Raw genomic sequence first — 27,731 nt, 5'->3', positions numbered from 1 at the left:
ATTCAACAGCACAATCCAGGTATGGAACTACTCTGTCAGCACAAAGATCTCCTTCATGCTACCCATCCCTGCCCATGGCATTCACCCCTGTGTTTTACATTTTGGATATATTGGCATTTTGTTACATGAGGGAACTCCTACAGCTGTGACCGGTGATGTTGTTTGGTTTCATTCGGGATAATACGCCTGGAATCCATTCACGTTTTGTGTTATCCTAACTTTATGACTTTTTATCACTAATTTGGCCTCCCTAGTTTGGAAATGCCACAGTTTGTTCATCTGCTCCCCTTTTGAGGGATATTTTTGTTTCCGGGATTTAGAGACTACAAATAATCCCACAGTGAATATTTGGCATATTGTTTTGTGGGATCTTAAATTTTCATTCTCGAGAATAAAGGTTCAGGACAGTGGGTTTTTGCATTTATGTTTTGCTTTTGCATAACCAGTCAAACTGTCTTACCAGAGTGACTGTTCCATTTACATTCCCACCAGCAATGTAGGAGATCTGGCTCTTTCCAACATTTGATGTTTTTACTCTGTTTTAATTTAACGAGCTTTCCTAACAGGTAGGTAGTAGTGATTACTCAATCAGGTTTTCCTTTACATTTCCCTCATGGCAACTAATGTATAGTTTTTCTTGTGCTTATTTGCCATCTGCATGTTTTCTTTGCTGAAATGTCTGTTCATGACTTTTGCCCATTTGCTATTTGGATAGTTTTTTTTTTTCCTCTCCCCTGGTTGTGTTTTAATTTTTTATATATAGAAGTTCTTTGTCAGATAAGTGGTTTGAAAATATATTCACCTAGTCTATAGCTTGTCTTTTCATCCTCCCAACAAGATCTTTACAACAACAGACGGTTTTAATCTTGATAAAGTCCAGTGTTATACCTTATGAATCCTCCTTTCTTGTCTTGTGTAAAAATGCACCAAATGCTAAGTTTAGAAAATGGCTAAACATCCATAATGTATTTTCTCACAGTTCTGCTGGGTAGAAGTCCAACATAAGGCACCGATGTGGTCAGGTTCTGAGGAAGCCCATCCTCCTGGAGGTTTGTTGATAACCACCTTCTGGCTTTGTGCTCACATAACCTTTCTTTGTAGGTGTGCATGGAGAGTGCAAGCTCTCTGTGTCTCTTCTCGTAAGCATGCTAACCCCATCATGAGAGTCCTAACCTTGTGACCTAACTCAACCTATGTTCCTCCCAAGGTGACAGGTCCAGTTTCATAGGGGTTAGAACTGAAACATGTGAATGGGATGGGGGACCGAATTTAGTCTATACCATGTGTCTTGATGACTGTATTGGGTTCCCTCTATTTGGGTCTTGTTCATTTTCTTAAATTTTAGGCTCATGTCTTTTGTCAACTTTGGGAGATGATCAGCTATGTTTTCTCAAAATATTCTTCTTTTTTTCCTTTACATTTCTTTCAAATACGTTTTAATCCCTACATTTCTTTTTTTCTCATTCTGGGATTCTTGTGACATGAATAGATTTTTGTTTTTGTAGATTTTTTTCTTCTCTCCATTGTTCATATGAGATACTTTCTGTTGTTCTACCTTCAAGGTACTGACTCCTCTGTTATCTACATTGTCCTACTAAGCCAGTTTACTGCGTTGCAAAAAATTTAGTTATATTTTTTCAGTTCTTTGTTAATTACATTCTTTTTTATATCTTTTTGTCCTGAGACTTACTTTCATTTGATTCCATCACAACTGCAATAGCTTGTGGAAGCATTTTTATAATGGTTCCTTTCAAACCCATTGGAAATCCCAACATCTAGGTCATCATTGATCTTAGCGATCTTTGGATTGTGTGGCATGGTCAAGATATTTTTCTGGACTTTGGCATGGTGAATGTTCTTGATTATCCATCTTGCCTATTTGGGGTCTTATGTCATGTGACTCTGGACCGTCTTCATTCTGGTGTATGAGCAGGTGGTGGGTCTACAAGAGCGTGGCTAGTACGAGAAGCCCCAGTTATGTGCCCAAACTAGAAGAAGCAAACTGAAGTCTGGCCAAACACAACCGTGAGGTTCCAGTGCACCTGTGGGGAATGTCACATCTTCCTGTCATTCTTACCAGAAGCCAGAGATGAGGGCTGCAGTATCAACAAGACATTTCCCCCCTCTACTTTGAGAAAGAGGGATTTGGCCAGAATGACCAGCAGCCAGGGGAGGAGACCAGCCAGGACACCCTCAGCTAGTGAGGGGCACTGACAGCATCCTGGGGAAAGTGATGGCCAGAGTCCATGAGAGAAAACGAGTACAAAACCAAGTCCAGAGAGCCCCAGGCTGGCTGGCAGTCAGGGCTCTGAATCTAGAGTTCGGCTTAGGGGGAAAGGGGCCAAAAGGAGAGATGGTGGAGAGGCGGAGGGATTCAGTAGAAAGAACGTGGATGGGCTGGGGAAGCCTCTGAATCCTTATCACCAGCTGGAAGTTGTGGGGTGGTCTGACAGGGCAGGTCTGTTGGATGAATGGATCGGCAGCATGCCAGACACCCCACTACTGTAGAGTCCCCCTAAATCTGTCAGGAAGAGTACACTTGTCTCCCTCCCCCAGAATACAGTTGAGAGACATCTCTTGACTACTCTAGTGGTCCAGGGCATCCTTGCCGGGGTCCCGGGGCTGGGAGCTGCCATGATGCCTCCTGGAGGCAGGGGGCTTTCCCCCTGGGTGGAGTGCAACCCCACATAGAGGGTGGGGCTATGTGAGTGAGGGGTGGGTGACTGAGGAAGGACAGCTGAGGTAGGCCAGGAATACCCAGGAGCAGTGGAAGGGAGCGTGCTGCTAGCTGCAGGGAGGGTGAAATTGGAAGGAGAAGGCCCTGGGGCCAATCACCTCAGAATTTGCAGATAAAGGGCGGGGCATGGACATGCTTGAAAGCTGTCCAAATGGTGTCCACGGCTCAGACTGCCTTCCCGGGCTCCTGAGGTCGTGGCATAGCAGGGACGGGTGTCCTGTCCTGTGGCTAGGACGGCTGGCCTGTGTTGCCACCAGTCTGCAGGGTGGGCGGAAAACCTGTGGAGATGGCTTTTTCTTATCCAAATGATAAGAAAGTGTGGGCGCCAGTGCAGGGCAAGGAGCATAAATGGGCTGGGGAAATCTGATAGACCATGTTTCCTAGGAAGGAAGCCCCACGGACCATCCTGTTGAGAGCAACCCCACCTCCAAGATGGTGTTTGGACCTGGGGAGGATACGTCCATGGTGACACCCTCAATAATAGTTTCCCATAGGAATTCTGAAGTTCCGTGAGCAGTTGGAGAACTGTGGGTTTCATCCATGGAGGTGGAAGGCCCAGGCAGGGGGCAGGCTCCACATTTTGAATCAGGGAATGGCACCCTCCAGCAACTTGATTCATCCAGCAAACATTTATTGAACATATGCTGAGAAAGAATATCAAGTAAACAAAACAAAATAACATGACAAAGCACTTATTTTCAGCCTGAATGGGAGGATGGTGAGAGATGTGATGTACAAGAGTTTTAGGAAGTTAGGAACTTTGAGATGGCAGGTAAAGTCTATAATGACACTGAATTCTGAGATTTCTCAATTGGCAGAAGCTTTTCCTCTCATCTGAGATTGAGTATCAGGGAGGAAGAAGTGGTAGTAAGTTAATGAGCAAAGGTGTGGAGGATGCAGTCAGTGTGAGCCATGTAAGCAGTGAGCTTCTGCCAGCTGTCCAGGGGCTGTCCAGTGGGTAGGAGGAAACATGGGTCTAACAGGAGAGGAACTTGGGCTGGGCATTTTTAGGTTGCTTCAGTAGGGGTAATTTGAGACCTTAGGTTTAGGTTTAAAAAAGCGTTGCATGGATAGTGGCCTACATGCTATAGTAGGCCATCTTCTCTCCAGCAAAGAGAGTTGGAAACTAAAGGCACATATTAAATTTAGGAAAGACTTTAATGGGAGAAAATATTCAACCAGAAAATCAATTACAGAAAATTTTTATAAAATATATATTCTGTGTATTTGTGGCTCCTATGTATAGTTTTACAATAATGACCTTTCAATTTCACATCTGCTGTGTCAGATCAGTTTTAAGGAATTACTCTTGACAGCCTTTGGCAAAACTGAGCTTACTCTCTGCCTCCCCCAATATCCAGACACTACCTTTTCAAGTCTGGTGTGTGAGTTTTAGGCAGTAGGCAACTCTTCAGTAACAAAAGTTGCTCATAAAATCAGATCAGGGGTCTGGAATTACCCTTCGACTCAGATCTAGAGGCTGGGATTCCATGATGTGTCATCTATCTAGTGGACAGTGGTCATCAAAATTTTAGGTGTAGGACCTCTTACTTCCTTCCACAGAAGAATCGCTTCCACAGAAATCCACTTCATGAACATGAGCAAGGTAGAGCACTCTTGTTGAATGGTTGAAGTGAGGATGATAATCCTAAAGTCCTTCCTAAACCCTCAAAGAATTGGACCCTGCCACCCAGACACAGAATGCTGGGGTCCTCCTGATCACAGATGGGAAAGCTGTGTGCCAGAAGACGCTTCTTCAGACATGGACTCCCTCATGCTCCTGCAAAGACACCTATCTGTGTGGACTCCAATGGGCCCAATGCACTGACGGTACTTTTGCTGTCTCGGTTTCCAGCGCTGCCAACAGCAAATGGTGCCCTAACCACTATGCTCTCAGCATAACTTATCATCCCATTTTCCAAACTCCTCATTGGCCAGTGCTCCCCTACTCCCACTCCAATCCAGACACACACTGGCACACAATATCTTTCTACCCACTTGACTATTCTCTATTCTCAGCACGGAATTAGCTGCCCTCCCTCTAACTCACCAAACCTTCTTTCCAAACCTGCCTTAAATTCTCATTTGAAAAAGAGGCCCTTACTAGTGATTTACCTGGTAGCTCTCCACTCCAAGAAACACAGTGGGCCTTCTTTACCTTCTTTTTCATGCTTCCTTCTTTTAAATGTATCCTCAGATCACATTCAAGCACCCTCAACAAGAGTATGGAACTTGGCTCATTTTATTTACACCTATTGCTTCTGCTTCCCCAGAACACTGCAAAGATGTTTTGTTTATTTCTGTCATTTACCCAGAGAGGACTGTTGAGTCTCCAAATGTAATTGTTGATGTGACTATTTCTTCTTTCAGCTCAATCAGATTCTTTTTCTTGTATTTTGAAGCTCTGTTTTTAGGTGTACACACTTAAGATTGTTGTATTTTCTTGGTGAATTGACATTTTTCTTAAGAATTATTTATTTTGAGAGAGTGAGAATGAGAGAGAGAGAGAGTACATGAGAGCGGGGAGGGTTAGAGGGAGAAGCAGGCTCCCCGCTGCGCAGGGAGCCCGACGCGGGACTCGATCCCGGGACTCCAGGACCATGACCTGAGCTGAAGGCAGTTGCTCAACCAACTGAGCCACCCAGGCGCCCCGAATTGACTCTTTTATCATTATGTGATGTTCCTTTCTATCCATGGTAAATTTCCTTCTTATAAAGTCAACTTTTTCTGATATTTCATTTATAGTCCTACTTTCCCCTGATACCTAACCTTGACAACCACTCATGTGTTTTCTATCACTGTAGTTTTGTCTTTTTCAAAAACGCTATAGAAATAGAAGAACAGAGCATGTAATTTATCGAGACTCGTTTCTTTCACTCAGGAAATTGCATTTGAGGCTCATCCAAGTTGTATGTATCAATAGTTTATTACTTTTCTGTTGCTGAGTGGTAACCCATTGTACAGGTGTACCACAGTTTATCCATTCATCCATAGAAGGACATTTGGGTCAAAACAAACAGATTTTAGCAAATATGAATAGCTGCTATAAACATTCACAGGTATGTTTTTGTGTGAACATAGGTTCTTATTTCTTCCAGGAGTGGCATTGGTGAGTCATATAGTGTCTATATGTTTAGAAGAAATGACCAAATTATTTTCCAGAGAGGCTGTATCATTTTACATTCTGACCAGTAATATATGAGAGTTCAAGTTGCTCTTTATCCTTGTTAACATTTAGTAAGGTCAGTAATTTTTAAAATTTCAGTCACTCTCAAGTGTGTGTTGTGTTACCTCATCTTATTTTTAATTTGCATTTCTCTTCATTGATGTAGAACAATTTCCATGTGCATATTTGTCATCCATATGCCCACTTTGGTGATGTGTCTATCAAGATCATTTACCCATTTTTAAAAGCCAAATGTCCATTGACAAATGAATAAATAAAGAAGATGTGGTATATAAATATACAATGGAATATTACTCAGTCATCAGAAAGGATGAATGCCTACCATTTACATCAGTGTGGATGGAACTGGAGGGTATTATGCTAAGTGGAATAAGTCAATCAGAGAAAGATAATTATAATATGGTTTCACTCATATGTGGAATATAAGAAACAGTGCAGAGGATCATAGGGGAAGGGAGGGAAAAACAGAATGGAAAGAAATCAGAGAAAGAGACAAACCATGAGAGACTCTTAACTATAGGAAACAAACTAAGGGTTGCTGGAGGGGAGGTGGGGGGCATGGGGTAATTGGGTGATGGGCATTAAGGAGGGCACATGATGTGATGAGCACTGGGTGTTATATGCAACTGATGAATTATTGAACTCTACATCTGAAACTAATGATGTACTGTATGTTGGTTAATTGAATTTTTTAAAAAAGACAATTCAAAAGCCATGAAAAAAATTTAAAAATGGGTCATTTGTTTGCTAAGTTTTGAGTTTTGAAAAACTTTGATGTATTCTGGATACAAGTCTCTTGTTGAATATATGATTTGCAAATACTTTCTAACAGTCTGCAGCTTGACTTTTTATTCTGATTTTCTCAGAGCAAAAGTTTTTAATTTTGAGGAAGTCTAACTCCAGGTCATGAGATTTTCTCCTACGTTTTCTTTAAAAATTTTATAGGTTTCCCTTAGCATTTAGATCGATGATACATTTTAACTTGATTTTGTACTATAAAGTGTTAGGTTTAAGTACAGGTTCTTTTTTGTTTCTTTTTTTGTTGTTTCTTTTTTTAAAAATATGTGTGTCTGATTGTTCTATTACCATTTATTGAAAAGACCAACATTTCTCAATTGAATTGTCTTACTCCTTCATAAAAAACTCTACCAGTCCTCTTTGGGTGGGTCTATTTCTGGACTCTAATCAGTTCGACCGATCTACGTGTATATCCTTTAGCTAATTCCACACCACCTTTTTTTAAAAAATTTTTTATTGTTATGTTAGTCAGCATATATTACATCATTAGTTTTTGATGTAGTGTTCCACGATTCATTGTTTGTTCATAACACCCAGTGCTCCATGCAGAATGTGTCCTCTTTAATACCCATCACCAGGCTAACCCATCCCCCTCCCCTCCTCCCCTCCAGAACCCTCAGTTTGTTTTTCAGAGTCCGTCATCACTCATGGTGCATCTCCCCCTATGACTTACTCCCCTTCATTCTTCCTCTCCTGCTATCTTCTTCTATTTCCTTTTTCTTAATATATGTTGCATTGTTTCAGAAGTACAGATCAGTGATTCAACAGTCTTGCATAATTCATAGCGCTCACCGTAGCACATACCCTCCCCAATGTCTATCACCCAGCAACCCCATCCCTCCCACCCCCAACCACTCTAGTAACACTCAGTTTGTTTCCTGAGATTAAGAATTCCTCATATCAGAGAGCTCATATGATACATGTCTTTCTCTGTTTGACTTATTTCACTCAGCATAAAACCCTCCAGTTCCATCCACGTTGTTGCAAATGGCAAGATCTCATTCCTTTTGATGGCTGCATAATATTCCATTGGGTATATATACCACTTCTTCTTTATCCATTCATCTGTCGATGGACACCTTGGCTGTTTAAAAGTGGATGGTATTTTGATGGGGATTGCATTGAATGTGTAGATTGCTCTAGGTAGCATTGACATCTTCACAATGTTGGTTCTCCCAATCCATGAGCATGGAAACTTTTTCCATTTCTTTGTGTCTTCTTCAATTTCTTTCCTGAGTATTTTATAGTTTTCTGAGTACAGATCCTTTGCCTATTTGGTTAAATTTATTCCTAGGTATCTAATGGTTTTGGGTGCAATTGTGAATGGGATCGACTCCTTGATTTGTCTCTCTTCTGTCTTGTTGTTGGTGTATAGGAATGTCACTGATTTCTGTGCATTGATTTTATAGCCTGCTACTTGACTGAATTCCTGTATGAGTTCTAGCAGTTTTGGGGTGGAGTCTTTTGGGTTTTCCACATACAGTATCATATCATCTGCAAAGAGTGAGAGTTTGACTTCCTCTTTGCCGATTTGGATGTCTTTGATTTCTTTTTGTTGTCTGATTGCTGTGGCTAGGACTTCTAATACTATGTTGAATAGCACTGCTGAGGGTGGACATCCCTGCCGCGTTCCTGACCTTAGAGGAAAAGCTCTCAGCCTTTCCCCATTGAGAATGATATTCGCTGTAGGTTTTTCGTAGATGGCTTTTATGATATTGAGGTATGTACCCTCTATCCCTATACTCTGAAGAGTTTTGATCAAGAAAGGATGCTGTACTTTGTCAAATGCTTTTTCTGCATCTATTGAGAGGATCATATGATTCTTGTTCTTTCTTTTGTTAATGTATTGTATCACGTTGATTGATTTGCGGATGTTGAACCAGCCTTGCAGCCCAGGGATAAATCCCACTTGGTCGTGGTGAATAATGTTTTTAATGTACTGTTGGATCCTATTGGCTAGTATTTTGGTGAGAATTTTTGCATCCATGTTCATCAAGGATATTGGTCTGTAATTCTCCTTTTAGATGGGGTCTTTGTCTGGTTTTGGGATCAAGGTAATGGTGGCCTCATAAAATGAATTTGGAAGTTTTCTTTCCATTTCTATGTTTTGGAACAGTTTCAGGAGAATAGGTATTAATTGTTCTTTAAATATCTGATAGAATTCCCCTGGGAAACCATCTGGCCCTGGGTTTTTGTTTCTTGGGAGATTTTTGATGACTGCTTCAATTTCCCTAGTGGTTATAGGTTTGTTCAGGTTTTCTATTTCTTCCTGGTTCAGTTTTGGTAGTTGATACATCTCTAGGAATGCACCCATTTCTTCCAGGTTACCTAATTTGCTGGCATAGAGTTGCTCATAATATGTTCTTATAATTGTTTGTATTTCTTTTGTTTGGTTGTGATCTCTCCTCTTTCATTCATGATTTTCATGATTTTGGTCATTTCTCTTTTCTTTTTGATCAGTCTGGCCAGGGGTTTATCAGTCTTGCTAATTCTTTCAAAGAACCAGCTCCTAGTTTCGTTGATCTGTTCTACTGTTCTTTTGGTTTCTATTTCATTGATTTCTGCTCTGATCTTTATAATTTCTCTTCTCCTGCTGGGTTTAGGCTTTATTTGCTGTTCTTTCTCCAGCTCCTTTAGGTGTAGGGTTAGGTTGTGTATTTGAGACCTTTCTTGTTTCTTGAGAAAGGCTTGTATTGCTATATACTTTCCTCTCAGGACTGCCTTTGCTGTATCCCAAAGATTTTGAACAGTTGTGTTTTCATTTTCATTGGTTTCCATGAATTTTTTTAATTCTTCTTTAATTTCCTGGTTGACCCATTCATTCTTTAGTAGGATGCTCTTTAGCCTCCATGGATTTGAGTTCTTTCCGACTTTCCTCTTGTGGTTGAGTTCTAGTTTCAAAGCATTGTGGTCTGAAAATATGCAGGGAATGATCCCAATCTTTTAGTACCGGTTGAGACCTGATTTGTGACCTAGAATTTGATCAATTCTGGAGAATGTTCCATGGGCACTAGAGAAGAATGTGTATTCCGTTGCTTTGGGATGGAATGTTCTGAATATGTCTGTGAAGTCCATTTGGTCCAGTGTGTCATTTAAAGTCTTTATTTCCTTGTTGATCTTTTGCTTAGATGATCTGTCCATTTCAGTCAGGGGGGTCATAAAGTCCCCCACTATTATTTGATTGTTGTCAATGTGTTTCTTTGCTTTTGTTATTAATTGCCTTATATAATTGGCTGCTCCCATGTTTGAGGCATAGATATTTACAATTGTTAGATCTTCTTGTTGGATAGACCCTTTAAGTAGGATATAGTGTCCTTCCTCATCTCTTATTACAGTCTTTGTTTTAAAATCTAGTTTGTCTGATATAAGGATTGCCACCCCAGCTTTCTTTTGGTGTCCATTAGCATGGTAAATGGTTTTCCACCCCCTCACTTTCAATCTGGGGGTGTCTTTGTGTCTAAAATGAGTCTCTTGCAGACAGCATATGGATGGGTCTTGTTTTTTAATCCAATCTGATAGCCTGTGTCTTTTGATTGGGGCATTTAACCCATTTACATTCAGGGTAACTATTGAAAGTATGAATTTAGTGCCATTGTATTGCCTGTAAGGTGACTGTTACTGTATGTTGTCTGTGTTCCTTTCTGATCTTTGCTGCTTTTAGGCTCTCTCTTTGCTTAGAGGACCCCTTTCAATATTTCTTGGAGGGCTGGTTTCGTGTTTCTAAATTCCTTCAGTTTTTGTTTGTTCTGGAAGCTTTTTATCTCTCATTCTATTTTCGATGACAGCCTAGCTGGATATAGTATTCTTGGCTGCATATTTTTCTCATTTAGTGCTCTGAAGATATCTTGCCAGTCCTTTCTGGCCTGCCAGGTCTCTGTGGATAGTTCTGTTGCCAATCTAATGTTTCTACCATTGTAGGTTACATATCTCTTCTCCTGAGCTGCTTTCAGGATTTTCTCTTTGTCTCTGAGACTCGTAAGTTTTACTATTAGATGTCGGGGTGTTGACCTATTATTATTGATTTTGAGAGGGGTTCTTTGTGCCTCCTGGATTTTGATGCCTGTTTCCTTCCTCACATTACGGAAGTTCTCTGTTATTATTTGCTCCAATATACCTTCTGCCCCTCTCTCTCTCTCTTCTTCTTCTGGGATCCCAATTATTCTAATGTTGTTTCGTCTTATCGTATCACTTATCTCTCGAATTCTGCCCTCGTGATCCTGTAGTTGTTTCTCTCTCTTTTTCTCAGCCTCTTTATTTTCCATCATTTGGTCTTCTATATCGCTGATTCTCTCTTCTGCCTCATTTATCCTAGCATTTAGTGCCCCCATTTTTGATTGCACCTCATCAATAGCCTTTTTGATTTCGACTTGGTTAGATTTTAGTTCTTTTATTTCTCCCGAAAGGGTTTCTCTCATAACTTCCACGCTTTTTTCAAGCCCAGCTAGTATCTTTAAAGTCATGATTCTGAACTCTAGGTCCGACATCGTACTAATGTCCGTATTGAGTAGGTCCCTGGCTGACGGTACTACCTCTTGTTCTTTTTGCTGAGGTGATTTTTTTCGTCTTGTCATTTTGTCCAGAGGAGAATAGATGAATGAGAGAACAAAATGCTAACAGGTTTACAACGTCCCCAGCAAATATACTGTATACAAATCAGAAAAGACCTGAAACCAGGGGAAAAGAAAGGGAAAGAAAGAAAAAAGAAAGAGAAAAAAAAGAAAAAAAAAGATAAAAACAAAGCAGAACAATACAAAAAAAGCAGAATATGATCAAATATGATCAGGCTAGTGCATAGATCAGTGCCACACACTAGATTTTGGGCGTATTTTGGTCTGTTAGAAAAAAGTGCCTCCTAAAATTTTAAAGGAAGAAAGACATATATGTTCAAAATAAGGGTTGATACAATGAACGGATGGAAGATGACTGTAAAGATGAAAATTATAAAAGATTTTATAGAAGGACTTGATAAGATAAGAAGTTGTTTGAAAAAAGAAAGAAGATTTAAGAAAAAAAAAAAGGAAAAAGGGAGAGAATGTGATCAGGCAGGAGACTAGAACAGAACCATACACTAGTGATTTAGGGTATATTTTGATCTGTTAGAAGAAACTGTATCTCAAAATTTTAAAGAGAGAACAACTTACATATATATGCCAAAAATAAGTGTAACAACTATGAAAGGATAAAATATGACTCTAAAAATGAAAAATAAAAAATGTTTTTTTTTATAAAAAGGGATTGATAAGATGTTGGTTGAAAAAGGGAAAAAGAAAAATAAAAAAAAAACAGTTAACAAAATTTAAGTTTGATGAAATAATGAATCACGGTAAAAAAAAAAGCCATGAATTCTACGTGCAGTATTCCCCTAGCGCTGGAGTTCTGCCGTTCTCCGTGATCGGTAAACTTGGTCTTGGCTTGCTGGCCTTTCGTGCTGATCTTCTGGGGGAGGGGCCTGTTGCTGTGGTTTCCAAATGTCTTTGCCGGAGGCTAAGTTGCCCCACCCTTGTCGGTCCGGGCTAAGGAAGCTGCTCGGGTGCTCTCTCAGGAGCTTTTGTTCCCTGCAAGCTCTCCGCACAGCTTTGGAAGACCAGGGCAAAAATGGTGGCCTCCCAATCTCCACCCGGAGGAGCTGAGAACTCGGGGCCCCGCTCCTCAGTGTGCCCTCAGAGAAAAGCAGTCACTCCCGTCTCCCCGGTCTCCGGCCGCACTCCGTGCTCACCCGGCCTGTGACCGAGCGTTGCTATCTCTGGCACCTGAACCCGTGTGGAGTCTCCAAACCCAGCAGATCCCTGCGGTTCGTTACCGCGCCGCTCCTGCCCGGGAAGGAAGGGGAGTCTCCCAGCTCTGCCGCTTGTTGGGTCCCTGCTGGAGGAGCAGTGGCCCGACTGGGCCGCGGATCACAGTTTATGGCAACCCCGAGCTGAGAGCCCGCGCCTCGGCTCCGTCTCTGCAGCCGGCTTCCCTGCTCTGATACCTGGGAGCTCTGGCGCACTCAGGCACCCCCGGTCTTTCTCTGACCCCAAGGGTCCTGAGACCACACTGTCCCGGGAGGATTCCACCCCCTGCTTAGCCACTGCAGCGACGTCCCTCAGCCGAGTCAACTTCTAAAAGGTCCGATTTTGTGCTCCGCGGCTCTAGCACTTGTCAGAAGCGGCCAGTGGAGGCCCCTCCCTCACCGTTTATCCTCCTGAATATCGCCTTGGATTCACTTCTCCGCAGGTCCTACCTTCCAGTAAGTGGTTGCTTCTCTGTTCAGAGAGTTGTTGCTACTCTCCTCTTCGATCTCCTGTTGAGTTCGTAGGTGTTCAGAATGGTTTGATCGTTGTTCAGCTGAATTCCTGAGACCAGACGAAATCTAGGTCTCCTACTCCTCCGCCATCTTGCTCCGCCCCCCCAATACCACACCACCTGGATTATCATAGCTTTATCTTAAAATCAAGTAGTGTGATTCTTCTGACTTTATTCTACTTTTTCATAGTTGTTTTCGCTATACTATTTCCTTTGCCTTTCCATAAACTTGTTGAATCAGCTAGTTTATATCCAAAAACATCCTGGTAGATTTTTGATTGGATTGTTTTGAATGTATAGATCAATTTAGTGAGAATTGACATCTTCACTATGTGAGTCTACCAGTCCATGAACACAGTATATCTCTGAACTTACTATTTAAGTCTTGATTACTTTTATCAGCATTCTGTGTTTTCAGCATACAGATCCTGTGCATATCTTCTTAGATTTATACCTAAGTATTGCAATTTTGGAGCTATTGAAATTAATTATGGGAATGCAAACTGGTATAGCACTTGTGGAATAAAATTTCAGACGCATTTATGAAATGTTAAACAATTCACACCCTCTCCACTCTAACCCAATGTCTGTGTTAGTATGTATATCTTATTAGAAAACATTCATATCTACCCAAGGATTCAGGTCAAAGATGTTGTTTTCATTTTATTAGTCATACAATAAAGGGAAAACAACTTGTTTCCACCAGGAAAAAATTGTGTATGTGATTAATTATGGTATATACAAACTTTAACATTCCAGGGAATACTTTCAAAAGTGAGGTAGGTGTATATGTGCTGTTATTGGAAGATCCTGCATCCATTTTATTAAGTGACAAAAGGTAGTGGCAGATCAATATGCACAGTATTATGGGTTAGGTTGAATAGAAACAATATATTTGTAGAGCATATCTATGAAAAAGCCATAGTCACCTTTAGAATAACACGCACTAGGGGCGCCTGGGTGGCTCAGCTGGTTAAGCGTCCGACTCTTGATTTCGGTTCAAGTCATGATCTCAGGGTCCTGAGACCGAGCTCCGAATCAGGCTCTGCATGGAGCCGGCTTGAGGGTCTCTCTCTCTCTCTCTCTATTTGACCCTCCCTCCATCACACACTCTTTCTCTCTCTCAAAGAAAAGAAAATATTTTAAATTAAAAAAATAAAAATACACACTAGATTGTTAGTCATGGTGACTTCTGAGGAGGAGGCTGAATTGTGGAGGAACTTTGAAAAGGGGATATTGTGACTCATCTGTATTTTTAGAAGTTTTTTTGCAATAGGAAGATATGCACTAGTACCTTCTTAAGTAAAATTGCTAGATAAGCCTAACAAAAAAAGCGGCTGCATGAAAGTAACTGCTAACTGATGCAACAAACTGTGACATTTGAAGGGCTAACACAACAGAAGTGCATCTTTGTGCACACAAATTCTGATACAGTTTGGCAGGGGCCCTCTGCTTTTCCTAGACCCTGGGTCCAGGTTGCTTTCATCTTGTGGCTCCCCTATCTCAACACGGGGTCACCATGTTTGCTGGTGAATCAAGGGAGACAGCATGGAGTGGACACACTGGCTCGCAAACACCTGGATGTGAGAAACAATGCTTCTGCTCACATCTCCATGGCAAAGGGTCATCACACAACCCTCCCTAACTACAAGGGGACTGGCAAGGTGGTGTCCCCTGTATTCTGGAAGGAAAGCAAGACACACTATGGATGAACATTAAAGTTTCTCCCATGTATTGTTACACAGTAGGGGCTTAACCAAATGCAACTATTATAATTTGTTATGACTGACTTTATAGCTGGGAGGAGTTTCTTTTTTTAAGATTTTTTTATTTGTCAGTGAGAGAGAGAGAGAGAAAGAGATTGCACAAGCAGGGGGAGCAGCAGGCAGAGGGAGAAGCAGGCTCCCCATTGAGCAGGGAGCCTGATATGGGACTCGAGCCCAGGACCCTGGGATCATGACCTGAGCCAAAGGCAGATGCTTAACTGACTGAGCCACCCAGGCATCCCAGGGGAGGAGTTTTTGAGGTCAGTTTGCCTTGGAATTCTTTGAACTTTTCAAGCACCTGTGTGACAGATACTTTCAAGTACAGGATGACATCTAATTTTCAAACGATTCTGTGATTCCAGCAGGGAGGATTCACTTTCTTCATTTAGTGACCAGAGGATTACTACAGAGAGTAAGGTTCTATGTTGGGGGAGAGAAGGTGATTCCTAGCTGTTCCATGGGGACCAGTGCTGAGCTCGTTAGCAGGCCAGGTTCAAGAGTGAGACAGAGGAGCACACAGGGGAATACCAGGGAAAGGCTGCTGTAATTCGGGAAAGTGCCAGGTCTGGAAAAAATGCCAGCGCCTGGGCAGTCAGTTTTCAAAGAACTCTGAGGCTCAGGCAGAAGAACTCTAGGTTAATAAAGCCCACAGACTGTACCCAAAACCTGTTTGATTCTCATTGTCACCTTCCTTCCTTAGCAACAGGTTTTTTAGTACCTTAGCCACAGCATCCTTCTTTTTGTCACCTGGAAGACACCATGCTGTCCTCAGGAATGATGTAGGACTCGGAAGGTTGGCCACAGGCTGCAGTGGGTGGGAACAGCGTGGACTCTACACGAATTCAGACCCGGGTTCTAGTCGCTGCCCTGTCACTCACTAGCCACGTGATCCTGGGAAAATGACTAAGTCCTAGGAGCCTCAGGTTCTTTCTGAAGTGAGTGAGTTAAGTGAGTGGGTTTGATAAGCCCCGTCTTGCAGGACTGCAGGAATGCATGTGATATATGGAAAGCAACTTGCACAGTGCTTGGCACATATTGGAACTTTGATGAATGGCAGTGATTTCAAGTGTTGTTTTGATCCCAGGGCCTTCCACTCTCTCCTCTGGGGTATTTTATTTATTTATTTATTTATTTATTTATTTATTTATTTTGTTACCCAGGTCATGTTAGAGAATGTGCAGCTCAATAGGACATGGAATAGCTAATCAGCCAAAGAGGGTGCTTCATAAGTAAAACTCAATCCATTTTCTAAATCAGAGGATATATATGAGATATATGGGAATATGTGTGGCATTCAGCTGTGAGGGAATTGTCCCAGCTGGACACAATACAAAGCTCCTAGAATGTGAGTCAAAGACCAGCTCCTTCCCTCCCTCCCAGCTGCTCTTCCACCAAACCACTCCTTTCACTCATTTCTCCCCTGACCAAAACCTAGACCTTGCTTACTTATAGCTGTCCAAATTACACTCCAGATAATCAAACTAAAATGACTTTTTAAGCAGTGGGTTCTGGCTTTGCATGGTCAGGACAAGAGTGCCAGTCTAGAGTCTTCTGGGCTCCACTTCAAAGAAATATCACTGTATTTCTTCAGAAATACTTGCAGATGACGGATATAAAACACCTAGTCTGTGCACTGTGTTCAAGGCCTTGGGATGAGAGTGGAGGCTACCTTCTTTTCCTGCCCCAGGAGGAGATTTCTCCCTGGTTTGTCCATGATCCAGAAGGAACTTCTCAGAGCAATTATCCATTCCAGACTTTGCTCCCACCTCTAAGGTACGCTGTCTCCAAGTAGGGCCACTGTCACCCCCCCAGGTTCACGGTAATCAGCTGCACAGAAGGAAGCACGGTGACCTGACACCCTGAGCCACCCAAGGCCAGGGGCACTTCCACTGCAGTGCTTGCCCCGGGAGCCACACTCCCTCACCCTTCTTCCATTTCTTCTGCAGGTCTCAGGGCACCTCTCCCCACTTTCCTGCCATGAGTGCAGCTGCTAGACTGTCCCCTAAGGGTGGAACGTGTCCTGCTTTTCCTAATGTCCTCACTGCTCACACACAGGGCCTTCCAGAGAGCAGAGCTCAGCCCATGTCTGGGAATCAAGGAGCCAGTGAGCAGGGCTCCCTCTGTGCTGAGATGTCATTTCTCCTCTTTTCTTGAAGAACTAAGTGAATGAAGGCGCACGCATCTGTGTTACTTTTGCAGAATGACAGAAGAGAAGGAGTAAGAAGCAAAAATGAATAATCTTTTATTTCCGTATTTCCTGACCCCGTCACTTGACTGCTCCGTTTTTCCACCTTTCCAACAAATTCCTATGCCAATGCCCCGTAATTTCATTCCAGAACCCAAACAAGGAGGGAAGATCTCCCACCTTATTTCCAGAACATGACAAAACTCTTAAAACTCTTGAACTGGGTAAGTCCAAATGCTGTGGGGTGGATGTCACGCACACATTTACCTGCCGAAGCTGGTTAAAACTTGTACTCCAAGGAACAATATTTGAGAGCTTCCTCAAGAAACCCAAGCTCTGGATGTCAGAGTCATCGCAGAGAACAGGCCCCCAGAGATGCTGGCTCTTCACCCTGCTTTCTTCCCCCAACCCTCCCTGGCCCTGCCTTACTTAGAACTCCCGGGGCTCTCTCTTTTCACACACACACAGGGAAGAACCAAAATGTGGCCTCACTTCATGCCCAGCACCCTGCAGGAGAAGCTGCCGACCCCACCAAAGCCTGGAAAGGGCCTGGCCGCCACTGGGACTCAGGCCTCCTCTCCCTCATCTCTCACAGCTCCTTCAGACAGGGCCAGGGAGGAAGCCAGCTGCCCGCGCCTGACCCGGAGCAAATACTCCAGAACTTGAAACTTGCTGGTTCAGCATGGGCCCTGTGACCCCACGGGAACTCGTAGTGGGCAGGGTCCCTGCCAGGCACCTGCCAGTACTCCAGGTACCCTTCCTGCACCCAGACTTTGGTGAGGAGCTCCCTGGGCTCCCCATAGATGATGTGCTTCTGGCTGGCATACACCCCCATGAGCCCCAGCGTTTCCCACACCTCTTCTTCGGGGGCACGGTTGCCATGCAGGAGGCTCACCCCCAGTAGCAGCACCAGGAGGCCGGTCTTGGGCATGCTATGCTCACCGCTCAGCATCCCATCACAGGTGAGACCCAGGACATTGGCCAGGACGTAGGAGTGGTCACTGCGGTCCACTTCCTTCACGTCCACGCCAAAGACCAGCTGCATGCACTCGGAGGCTTGGCCCAAGATCACTGGGAAGTCGTCCTGGTAATCTTTGCTGACGATCTCGAGCACCTCTGCCTGGCGGGTCGGCTGCTTGTTGCGGTATTTGAGGAGCAGGAACTCCACCAGGGCAGTCATTTTCACGTGGAGTTTGTCCTGGAGAGAGGGTTCCGTGACTTCCGGCTCTTCCCAGGTGCTCGAACCCTCCTCATCTAAGCTGCTGGGACCTCCTCTTCCCCACCCCCCAACAGCTGTGCCTCCACCAGGCCCTGGGCTGGGCCTGGGTCTTCCTCCATTAGCTCCTGACCCCCGGTTTTTTAAACTCTTTTTTTTTTTTAAGATTTTATTTATTTATTTGACAGAGAGAGACACAGCGAGAGAGGGAACACAAGCAGGGGGAGTGGGAGAGGGAGAAGCAGGCTTCCCGCGGAGCAGAGAGCCCGATGCGGGGCTCGATCCCAGGACCCTGGGATCATGACCTGAGCCGAAGGCAGACGCTTAACGACTGAGCCACCCAGGCGCCCCCTGACCCCTGGTTTTTTAAAGCAGGCCCCCAGCCTCTGTCAGACCTTGATGCGGACGTCCTGACACACCGCCTGTGGACTTGGCACAAACAGGCCTCCCAGGGCGGACAGCAGGGGCAGGCTTCAGTGCGTTGTCCCTGTTCTGGAGTCCAGGTCCCTCCCTGAGCCCTCCCTCAGGGATTTCAGCATGAGCCGCAGCACCGCTGGTGATGCTGTCTCTGCTGTCTCCAGGCCCGTTCCCTCCGACCAAAGCCCTCACTGCCCTGAGAGCCACGGGCAAAGACTGTGGACGTCGCATCAGGCTACAAAGTCCAGGGATTCCCTGAGATGGGTCCTTCGGGTCCCTTAGCCCTACTCTCTGTTCCCCATCTGGACAACCTGGATGGCCGGTGCCCTCATCCCTGCTCCTGAGGGCCACTCCTCACAACAAGCGCTCAGTGTCTCTGGGACCCAGAGCAGAAGCCAGGACACGCCTCATGTCACCGTTGTCTCACCCAGAGGCCTCCCAGGACTGATTCTCTACTGGGTCTGGGGTCCTTCATTCCTCCCTCTGGTCCTCACCTTGACTCCTGACAGAACCTGGGCCCTCCTGCCCCTGTCCCCACACGTGTGTGCGTGTGCTTGCCTTTGGCATTTGCACAAAAATGGTCGGGAAGGCATCAGAAGAAAGAACCAGCAAACTTCTATCTCTTCAGCTTCTGACCCCCATCCCTTGCTTCTTCCATTCTTGCGCCTTTCCAACCCATCCCTAGACCAATGCCCTATGATTTCGGTCCAGAGCCCACACAAGTAGGCAAGGTGTCCAGGCTGGTGTCCAGGGCATGAAAAAAAACTTTTTCTTAAAGGTATTTATTTATTTGAGAAAGAGAAAGCACACACAGGGGAGAGAGAGAAGCAGAGTCTCCACTGAGCAGGGAGCCCCATGTGGGGTGTGATCCCAGGATCCTGAGATCCTGACCTGAGCCGATGGCAGACGCTTAACCAACAGAGGACCCAGGCACCCCAAGACCATGATAAAACTCTTAACTCTTGGACTGGGTAAGAACAAATGCTGCAGAGTGGATGGTACTCACACAATCAGCCCCTGAAGCGGCTGAAACCTTCTATGGCAAGGAACCCCACAGGAGAGCTTCCGCAAGGACACCAAGCTCTGGATGTGGGAGTCATCCCAGGAAACAACCCCCCCACCCGCAGGAGGCTCCTTGCCCTGCTTTCTTCTCCCAACCCTTCCTGGCCCTGCACTCCTTAAAAAGCCCAGGGCTCTGTCTTCACGGGCACACACACACACACACACACAGGGAAGAACCAGCAAGCGGCCCCACTTCATGCCCAGCACCCCGCAGGAGAGGCTGCTGAACCCAGCAAAGCCTGGAAAGGGCCTGGCGGATGCCAGGGCTCAGGCCGCCTCTTCCTCATCTCTCACAGTCCCTTCAGACAGGGCCAGGGAGGAAGCCAGCTGCCCGCGCCTGACCTGGAGCAAATACTGCAGCATTTGCAACTTGCTGGTTTCGGCGTGGGCCCTGGAACCCCACGGGACGTCGTAGGAGGCAGGTCACTTCCGGGCACCTGCCGGTACTCCACGTACCCTCCCTGCACCCAGACCTTGGTGAGGAGCTCCCTCGGCTCCCTGTAGATGATGTGCTCCTGGCCGGCATACACCCCCATGACCCTCAGCGTTTCCCACACCTCCTCCTCAGGGGCACGGTCACCATGCAGGAGGCTCACCCCCAGGAGGCCGGTCTTGGGCACTCCCTGCTCACCGCAAATCATCCCATCATAGGTGAGGCCCAGGATGGGGACCAGGATGTAGGAGTGGTCGCTGGGGTCCACTTCCTTCACATCCATACCAAAGACCAGCTGCAAGCACTTGGAGGCCTGGCCCAAGATCACAGGGAAGGCATCCAGGGCATCCTGGCCGACGATCTCCAGCATCTCTGCCTGGCTGGTCGGCTCCTTGATGTGATACTTGAGGAGCAGGAACTCCACCAGCTCGGCCAGCTTCCCCTGGATTATGTTTTGGAGCCCCGGCTGGGCTTCTTCGGGCTCCTCGCGGGGGCTGGCGCCCTCCTCATCGGACCTGCTGGAGCCCTGGTCAGGCTGGTTGCAGGCAGTGGCTGCTTGGGCAGTGGGGGAGGGGCAGGCACTCAGAGAGCTCTGGGGACGACTCTGGAACCCAGCAGCAGACCCCTCCTCCGAGGGGACCAGAAAGAGGGCAGAGCAGGAGCCCGATGGGGCGGCGGACTGGGAGGAGGCCAAGGTGGAGAAGGAGGGGGGGGTGCGGGGGACCTTCTCCTCCCCAGCCCCCAACAGCTGTGCCTCCACCAGGCCCTGGGCCAGGCCCGGGTCTTCCTCCAGCTTCCAGAGCTCACCCCTCTGACCCAGGGGCATGGCGTTTGTGTCGGGCTGACCCTGAAGAAAGAGGTGGGACGGCTCCTCAGGGTGCAGCCCAGGCAGCAGAGGCCTGAAGTCCTGGAGCTGACAGTGCGCTGCGTCGGACTTGGGTGCTGAGGGGTCCCCTCTGGGGTGGGATGGGCGAGCCCCTAGCTCCATGCTCAGAGCAAGTACCTCACCTTGACCAGTGGCCCTCACCTGCACCTCCCCTGCTCTGGGACCTTAGAGGCTCCTGCCTCAGACCTAGGCCTCGACTCTGAATTCTGGAAGCCCCTGGAGGAGAAAAGGAGTCATTTCAGGGTGCAGACACAGAGCACGGCCCACGGCCCCCAGTGGGGCAGGAGGGCTGGTGCGGATTCTGTGAGGTCCCCATCCGTCCAAGCTGGGTGGTCCCCTCCTTGGCCCCTCAGGGGACTGCTATTTCCCCTGGCAGGGACTGGAGCCCTGCAGCCTGAGGCCACAGGGTCACAGCAAGGCCGCACAGCCCTGAGACCCCACAGAAGGTAAGCCAGGGGGCCCACCTCTGCCCACGCCTGCCAGAGGTCTAAGGGCTCGTCTCGGGATCCCAGGGACGGCCAAGCTCGGCTGCTGTCTCTGCTGGGATGGGAGAACCTCTCCGTCTGTACCATGACCCCACGGAAGGCCTGGGAAAACTCCCTGTGTTGACGGGAGGCCACCCTCCTGGTGCCAAGGCCTCATCTCTGGGAGACGCCAGAAGGAAAAGTCAGGAGACACAACATGGCCCACCGATTGCCCGTCTCCCCAGGGCTGGCAGCAGCGTCAGGGTAGGCCTGGGCCCTAAGGATCCTGCTGTGGGAGGCATCCCCTCATTTCTCATCTGCCCCCCACCATCAGGGCCAGACCCAGAGCCAGGGCACCTGCCTCCTCTCCTACCCGAGTCCAGACCCTCAGGCCCAGGCCCTCTCCATCCTGAGAGGAAGGATCTGGAGAGGAGGAGGGACTCAGCCTGACAGGCCCCACCCAGGATTCCCAGGGCCTCCAGGTAGGGGCTGCACAGACTTCTGGGCCATCCCTTCGTGGTCCCAAGGGGTGGGTGGGGAGTCACTCACTCCTCCCTCGGGTGTCCCCACACTGATTCTTGGCAGAAGCAGGGACTCCTGTGTGTCTCCCAGGTGCGCTTCCCCAGATGACCTGACCCCGACCTCTCCCAGCATGGTCCTCACCTCCCTGAGAGCTCCGAGAAGAGGGTGAGGAGCCAGCACGTCCTGGTCCACGGCCACGTCTCCATCCACCCCCTCAGCCCCCGGCAAGATCCCAAAGGGCTGGTTGTAGGGACGGGCCACTCTGTCCTGGGGTGGGGATACCCTCAGGCCCCCAGGACGCTAATCTTCTTTCTTCCTGCCAGGGCCTGCGCTTCTTCCAGGTCCCCAATGTGAGACAGAAGCCATGTGCCCCTCAGACCAAGACCTCAGCTCCCCGAGGACTCCCGCCTTCTGGCCCATGAGACAAGTGAGCATGCGTGCCAGGTTGGGCCCCCGCTGACCGATCCTCCCTGGTTTGGGCACTGCCAGACTCCGGTGCCCTGGCTTCTTTGCTGAGATGGGGTGGAGGGGGTATGGCCAGTCCTCCCCCAGGGTCCTCACCCTGAGTCCCAACCGGACCCGTGCCCCGCCCCCCCGACCCCGCACTCCACCCTCACACACACACAGGCCCGCCCCACCCCAGGCCCGCTCCTTCTCACCACAGGGCCTCAGGCTCTAACAGCCAGATGTGGACCCCCGGACAGGAGGCATGGGCTCCTCCTCCACAAGGGTCCTCCTCCATGGCCTGTCCGTACTGCGGCCCAGTCAGTCCTCCCTCTGGTCCTCCCCTTCCATCCTGGCAGGACCGGGCTCAGCCTGGGCGACCCTGAAGCCTGCTCCTTCCACCCAGACCCCAGGCTCTAGGAAACGTGGCTGGGAAGTCAGGGCACACCCTAGGTGACCATCGAGCCCCGGGACCTCCCGGGACCTAATCTGTTCGCTGTCCCCAATCCTGCAGTCCTCCTTCTGGTCCTCGTATTTTCACCCAGCAACACGTGGGCCACCGCCCCCCACCCGCATACTCGAGGCAGTGCTCCATCCAAACGGCCAGGGGTTCTCGGAGGCCCTGAGGCCAAAGTGGCCATGCACTGTGTGGTCTCTTCCATCCCAGGAGTCTCCTGTGGCTGAATCAGGCCCGCAGTCCTGCGGGCTCCCTGGGGAGTCCCTTGGGGGTCCTCGCTTCGAGCCCTGGCAGGTCCTAGGCCACTCTGGCTGCTGTCCCCAAGCTGGTCTGCCATCACCAAGGCCCTCCCTGCCCTGAGCCAACCGGGGTAAGTCTGTGGCTAACACGTGTGGCCACGAAGCCCAGGGCTTCCCAAGGCTGAGATGGGGCGTCCAGGTCTCTCGGGCCTTCTTCTGATCTCCACCAGGACTCCCTGGGTGCCTATGCCTCCGCCTGTCCCTACTGCCTGTGGATCGGCTCCAGAGCACCGGGGCATCCCGTGTCTGGGACACCCGGATGGGCGAGTGGGGGACACACAAGCGCACGCACGAACACAATCGGGGTGTCCCCGTCCTCCACTCAGGCCTCTAGGGACTGACTCTGGGCTGGGGTCCAGGGTCTCTCAGTCCTCCCTCTGCAACTTCAGCATAAACCCCAACAGGACCTGGGCCTGCCCCTCTGCCCCCTGAGCGAGGCCCTGCTCCTTCGATCCACCAAGGACCCCAGGTTCTCGGGAGACCCAGATGCAGAAGTCCGCCGCACTGGCCACGTGTCCCCATCCCACCCAGCGGTGGCTTCTAGACTGACATCATGGGTGGGCTTCTGCGGGGCTCCCCTCTGTCCTCCCACAGGGTTTATCCCTGGCCTCCCCAAGCCACCCCCACCACGGGGTGACCAGGGCCCTCCCCTCTGCCCACCTGAGCATCTGCTCCTTTCATCAGGGCCTCACCTCAGTCTCTCTGAGACATGGACTCAGAAGTCCAGACTCACCACGTGTTCCAATCAGCCCCCCTCCCCCCAATGGACCTTCCCTGACTGACGCTGTGCTGGGGTCCAGGGTCCTTCACTCCTCCCTCTGCATCCTCACCATAAAGTCCAGCAGGACATGAGGTCTCCCCTCTGCCCAACGAGGGAGGCCCTTCTCCTTCTGCCAAGGCATCCAGCGTCTTTGAGACCCGGATGCGGAAGTCAGGACTCACCACATTTTCCCATCACCGCCCCCCCACCACGGACCTTCTCAGACTGAGGCTGGGCAGGGGTCCAGGGTCCCGCAGTCCTCCCTCTGCATCCTCAGCGTGAAGCCCAGCAGGACTAGGGCCCACCCCTCTGCCCACCCAAGGGAGATCCAGCAATTGCACTACTGGGTATTTACCACAAAGATACAAAGGTAGGGACCCGAAGGGGTACGTGCACGCCAATGTTTATAGCAGCAATGTCCACAATAGCCAAACTGTGGAAAGAGCCAAGATGACCATCGACAGATGAATGGATAAAGAAGAAGTGGTATATATACACAATGGAATATTATGCAGCCATCAAAAGGAATGAGAGCTTGCCATTTGCAATGACGTGGCTGGAACGGGAGGGTGTTATGCTGAGTGAAATAAGTCAATCAGAGAAAGACATGTATGATATGACCTCACTGATATGAGGGATTCTTAATCTCAGGAAACAAACTGAGTGTTGCTGGAGTGGTCGGGGTGTGGGAGGGAGGGGGTGGCTGGGTGATAGACATTGGATAGGGTATGTGCTATGGTGAGCGCTGTGAATTGTGCAAGACTGTTGAATCACAGATCTGTACCTCTGAAACAAATAATGCAATATATGTTAAGAAAAAAAGAAGAAGATAGCAGGAGGGGAAGAATGAAGGGGAGTAAATCGCAGGGGGAGATGAACCATGAGAGACGATGGACTCTGAAAAACAAACTGAGGGTTCTAGAGGGGAGGGGGTGGGGGGATGGGTTAGCCTGGTGATGCGTATTAAAGAGGGCACGTTCTGCCTGGAGCACTGGGTTTTATGCAAAAACAATGAATCATGGAACACTACATCAAAAACTAATGATGTAATGTATGGTGATTAACATAACTATAAAAAATAATAATAATAAAAATCCCACCTCTTGGAAATCCAAGCTGTTAGGACAAAGGCATAGAAACCACACCCACAACTTAATAAAGGACAGGCATCCGGTTAGCCAGATGTTGCAGATCACCACCACTCTCACGAAGTCACTCCACAGTCAACTCAGGATCTGTGCTCTCCCCAGAATTACGAGGTGCGCCACATTCTTCCAATACTCCATCCTTAGAACAAAACCTTTAACTGTCCTCGTCGGTCCTGTGTGCAGGCTCACAGTGAGCCCTGCGAAAGCCAGACACCTTCTTGAGAGCACTCAGCCTCTCACGCCTATCCTAGCAGATGGGGGTGCTGTTCTCCCTGACTTCTGTACCAACTAGAAAATACTTTGAACAAGTCTTGTCATACTCCATGCAAAAGGCATATTCTTCATCTACAACATTACTGACTATGAAACACCACAGATTCCTCGCACCTTCTTGAACCTGGGTAAATTTTAGATACAGGTTGGCCAGAGCTATTAACCCCAATCCCCATACCCCCCCAACACACACCTCTACCTTCTGCATTCCAGACCAGTTTCCATCAACTTTGCTCATTCTCAGCCATTGTCTCTGCAGAAGAGTAGAGTAGTACTGAGGTGCCGGGACTGAGGTGCTAGGTACTAAGCCAGCACCTTGGACCCACTCGCTACCAGAAATCAATACTCATTTTATCAACAGATGCATCACAGAAGACATTGCCACCATAGCAATTAGAAAAGTCATTACAACAGAGGACCTAACAACCTGTACCAGTCTCCATGGCCCCACTCCCTGGCTCCAAGGATTGGCTCCTCCATGGGCATGTGACCTGGTCCCAGCCAGGGAGGTAACAGAAAACTTGGGTCTCAGCCTTCAGAGCAAAGCATGGGGTGGACCGCCCAGTATAGGGGCTTTTCCATCACGACTGCAGAAGTGACCTAGGCCAGGCCAGTGCCAGCACCACAGAGGGCCCAGGAGGCCAGGGGCTCAAAAACATTGCTGAGGGCTGAATCAAACTCATCCTGAAGCCCACATGTGCCAGGTCCTCCACTGACTCATGAAAACCTTAAACATATTCATGATCTTGGCCTGAACAAGATGACCGTCTGCATGGTATATACCCCCAAGGTACACCCACTAGGCAATGGGGACATATTCAGCCAAACAATACCTACGTGTACTTCAACCACAGACAAACATCTTGTGGGAAGCTCCAGGCATTCAGATAAATGTGGGGGAGTTCCTGATGCCTTAATTGTTGGCCAGTCTCACTATCATCTTTCCTTTCAAGTTTAGGGGCCAGGGTCAGGCAGGATAGATCCCAGTGTATGCCCACGCTGCCATTTGAAAATAAGAGCCCTCTCCGCCATCGTAAATCAGGTTGCAAAACTGGGGTGTGGGAAACTGCCATCCATGGGCCAAATGTGGCCTCCCCCTGTATTCTGTAAATAAAGTGCAGCTGGAACATTAGTTATGGATGGTCTGTGGCTGCTTTTAAGCCACAGTGCAAGAGTGGAGTCACTGTCAGGGAGACCACGTGGATTGCAACGCCTAACAGAAAATCTTTACAGAAGATTTTACAGAAAAGTCTGTGCCGATCCCCATTCTAAAACGTAATATTATCATGTCACTCCTTTGAGCAGAACGTAGTGTTTTCTGGGGAAAAACTAATTTCTTTACCCGCGTAGGCGAGGAGTTCCATCATTTTAGCCTGAACTCCATATCCACCCTCCTCTATTTCTACCTTTAATGGCACATCTACATACGTGCAGCCCAATGGGAATTCACTATAGTTTACATGGTAGTGATGCTCAGAAACGGAGGTGCAAGTGTGAACGTGTGAGTGTGAGCGTGTGTTGACTCTTTGTTAGCCACGGTATGCAAGTAGAACACAATACAGTAGCATGCTTTCTGTCTCACAGGGACGGCCACGTTCTGTGGTTACATAATGATATCAGAAAGAATCCACCTTCATAGAACAAACTTCATCTAGGAAGACTCTCAAATACCTTGTCCTGGGCACTATGCTCCACCGAGGCTGGGGGGACACAGAGGGACAGAGACTCACCCTGCCCATCAGGGTTTTGTTGGGTACCTGCTATCCCAGGGGAAAAGATCCCGAAACCATTCATCTACCTGTCATCCAGCCAGGCAGCTGTGAGAGAGACCTACTCCTACAGGAAGGGCAGACCGAGAAACAACACATGACAGCATGCTGCGACAAGTGCCACTGCAGGGGACGGTCAGGAGGACTGGGGTGTGCAGGGTTGGCCAGAGAAGGGGGCAGGGGGACCGGGAATGCTCCCGGATGATGATCAAGGCTGTGTCACTACAGGGGACGGTCAGGAGGACTGGGGTGTGCAGGGCTGGCCAGAGCAGGGGCAGGGGGACCGGGAATGCTCCAGGAGGATGATCACAGCTTGTCATTACTTGGGAATCTCAGGAGGACTGGGGTGTGCAGGGTTGGCCAGAGCAGGGGCAGTGGGACGAGGAATGCTCCAGGAGGATGTCACAGTTGTGTCCTTGTGTGGCGACACGTGTTAGTGTGACTGGGCTTTGGCCACACAGGAAATGATGGGGGGGGGGAGGTGTCGCTGAACTGTCTTCTGTAAGGTAAAAGATTAGTAATGAGATTTCTTTTAGTACGATTTCATTTTACATGCTTTTATGAGCCCCTAAAGCTAGTTGTGTATGACATGAGGTAAGTAGTTTGCCATTTCTTTCAAGTCT

General features: G+C 47.9%; 2 protein-coding genes across 2 annotated transcripts in view; both read right to left on the bottom strand.

Moving 5' to 3' along the window:
- The window catches only part of LOC148162917 (melanoma-associated antigen 9-like), a 36,929-nt gene extending 18,791 nt beyond the window's left edge, over positions 1-18,138 (bottom strand). Inside the window, exon 1 of the mRNA XM_088017084.1 lies at positions 17,613-18,138. Coding sequence (XP_087873210.1) covers positions 17,613-18,138 — 526 coding nt within the window. The remainder of the gene's footprint in view (positions 1-17,612) is intronic.
- Positions 18,139-19,920: 1,782 nt separating this feature from the next.
- Positions 19,921-22,700, bottom strand: LOC148162916 (melanoma-associated antigen 4-like). Its single transcript, XM_088017083.1, has 5 exons — positions 22,618-22,700; positions 21,114-21,188; positions 20,894-21,042; positions 20,057-20,638; positions 19,921-19,952 (listed from the first exon to the last, which is right to left on the bottom strand). The coding sequence occupies exons 1-5, from the start codon at positions 22,698-22,700 to the stop codon at positions 19,921-19,923; spliced, it is 921 nt and encodes a 306-aa protein (XP_087873209.1).
- Between the last annotated feature and the right edge of the window lie 5,031 nt (positions 22,701-27,731).

Source organism: Eumetopias jubatus, unplaced genomic scaffold (genome assembly GCF_037043125.1).
Source record: "Eumetopias jubatus isolate StellerSeaLion01/CBP00866 unplaced genomic scaffold, mEumJub1_p1.0 scaffold_12, whole genome shotgun sequence".
Taxonomy (NCBI): Eukaryota; Metazoa; Chordata; class Mammalia; order Carnivora; family Otariidae; genus Eumetopias; species Eumetopias jubatus.
This window is presented reverse-complemented; position numbering and strand designations above follow the sequence as displayed.

Excerpts from the sequence above, each read along its gene's own strand:
- LOC148162916 (XM_088017083.1), bottom strand. The coding sequence starts at position 22,700 with ATGGAGGAGGACCCTTGTGGAGGAGGAGCCCATGCCTCCTGTCCGGGG. Across the intron at positions 21,189-22,617 it reads TTAGAGCCTGAGGCCCTGTG|GGGCTTCCAGAATTCAGAGT; the intron begins GTGAGAAGGAGC and ends TTTCTCCTCCAG. Across the intron at positions 19,953-20,056 it reads CCTGCCTCCTACGACGTCCC|GGACTGTGAGAGATGAGGAA; the intron begins GTGGGGTTCCAG and ends CCCTGTCTGAAG.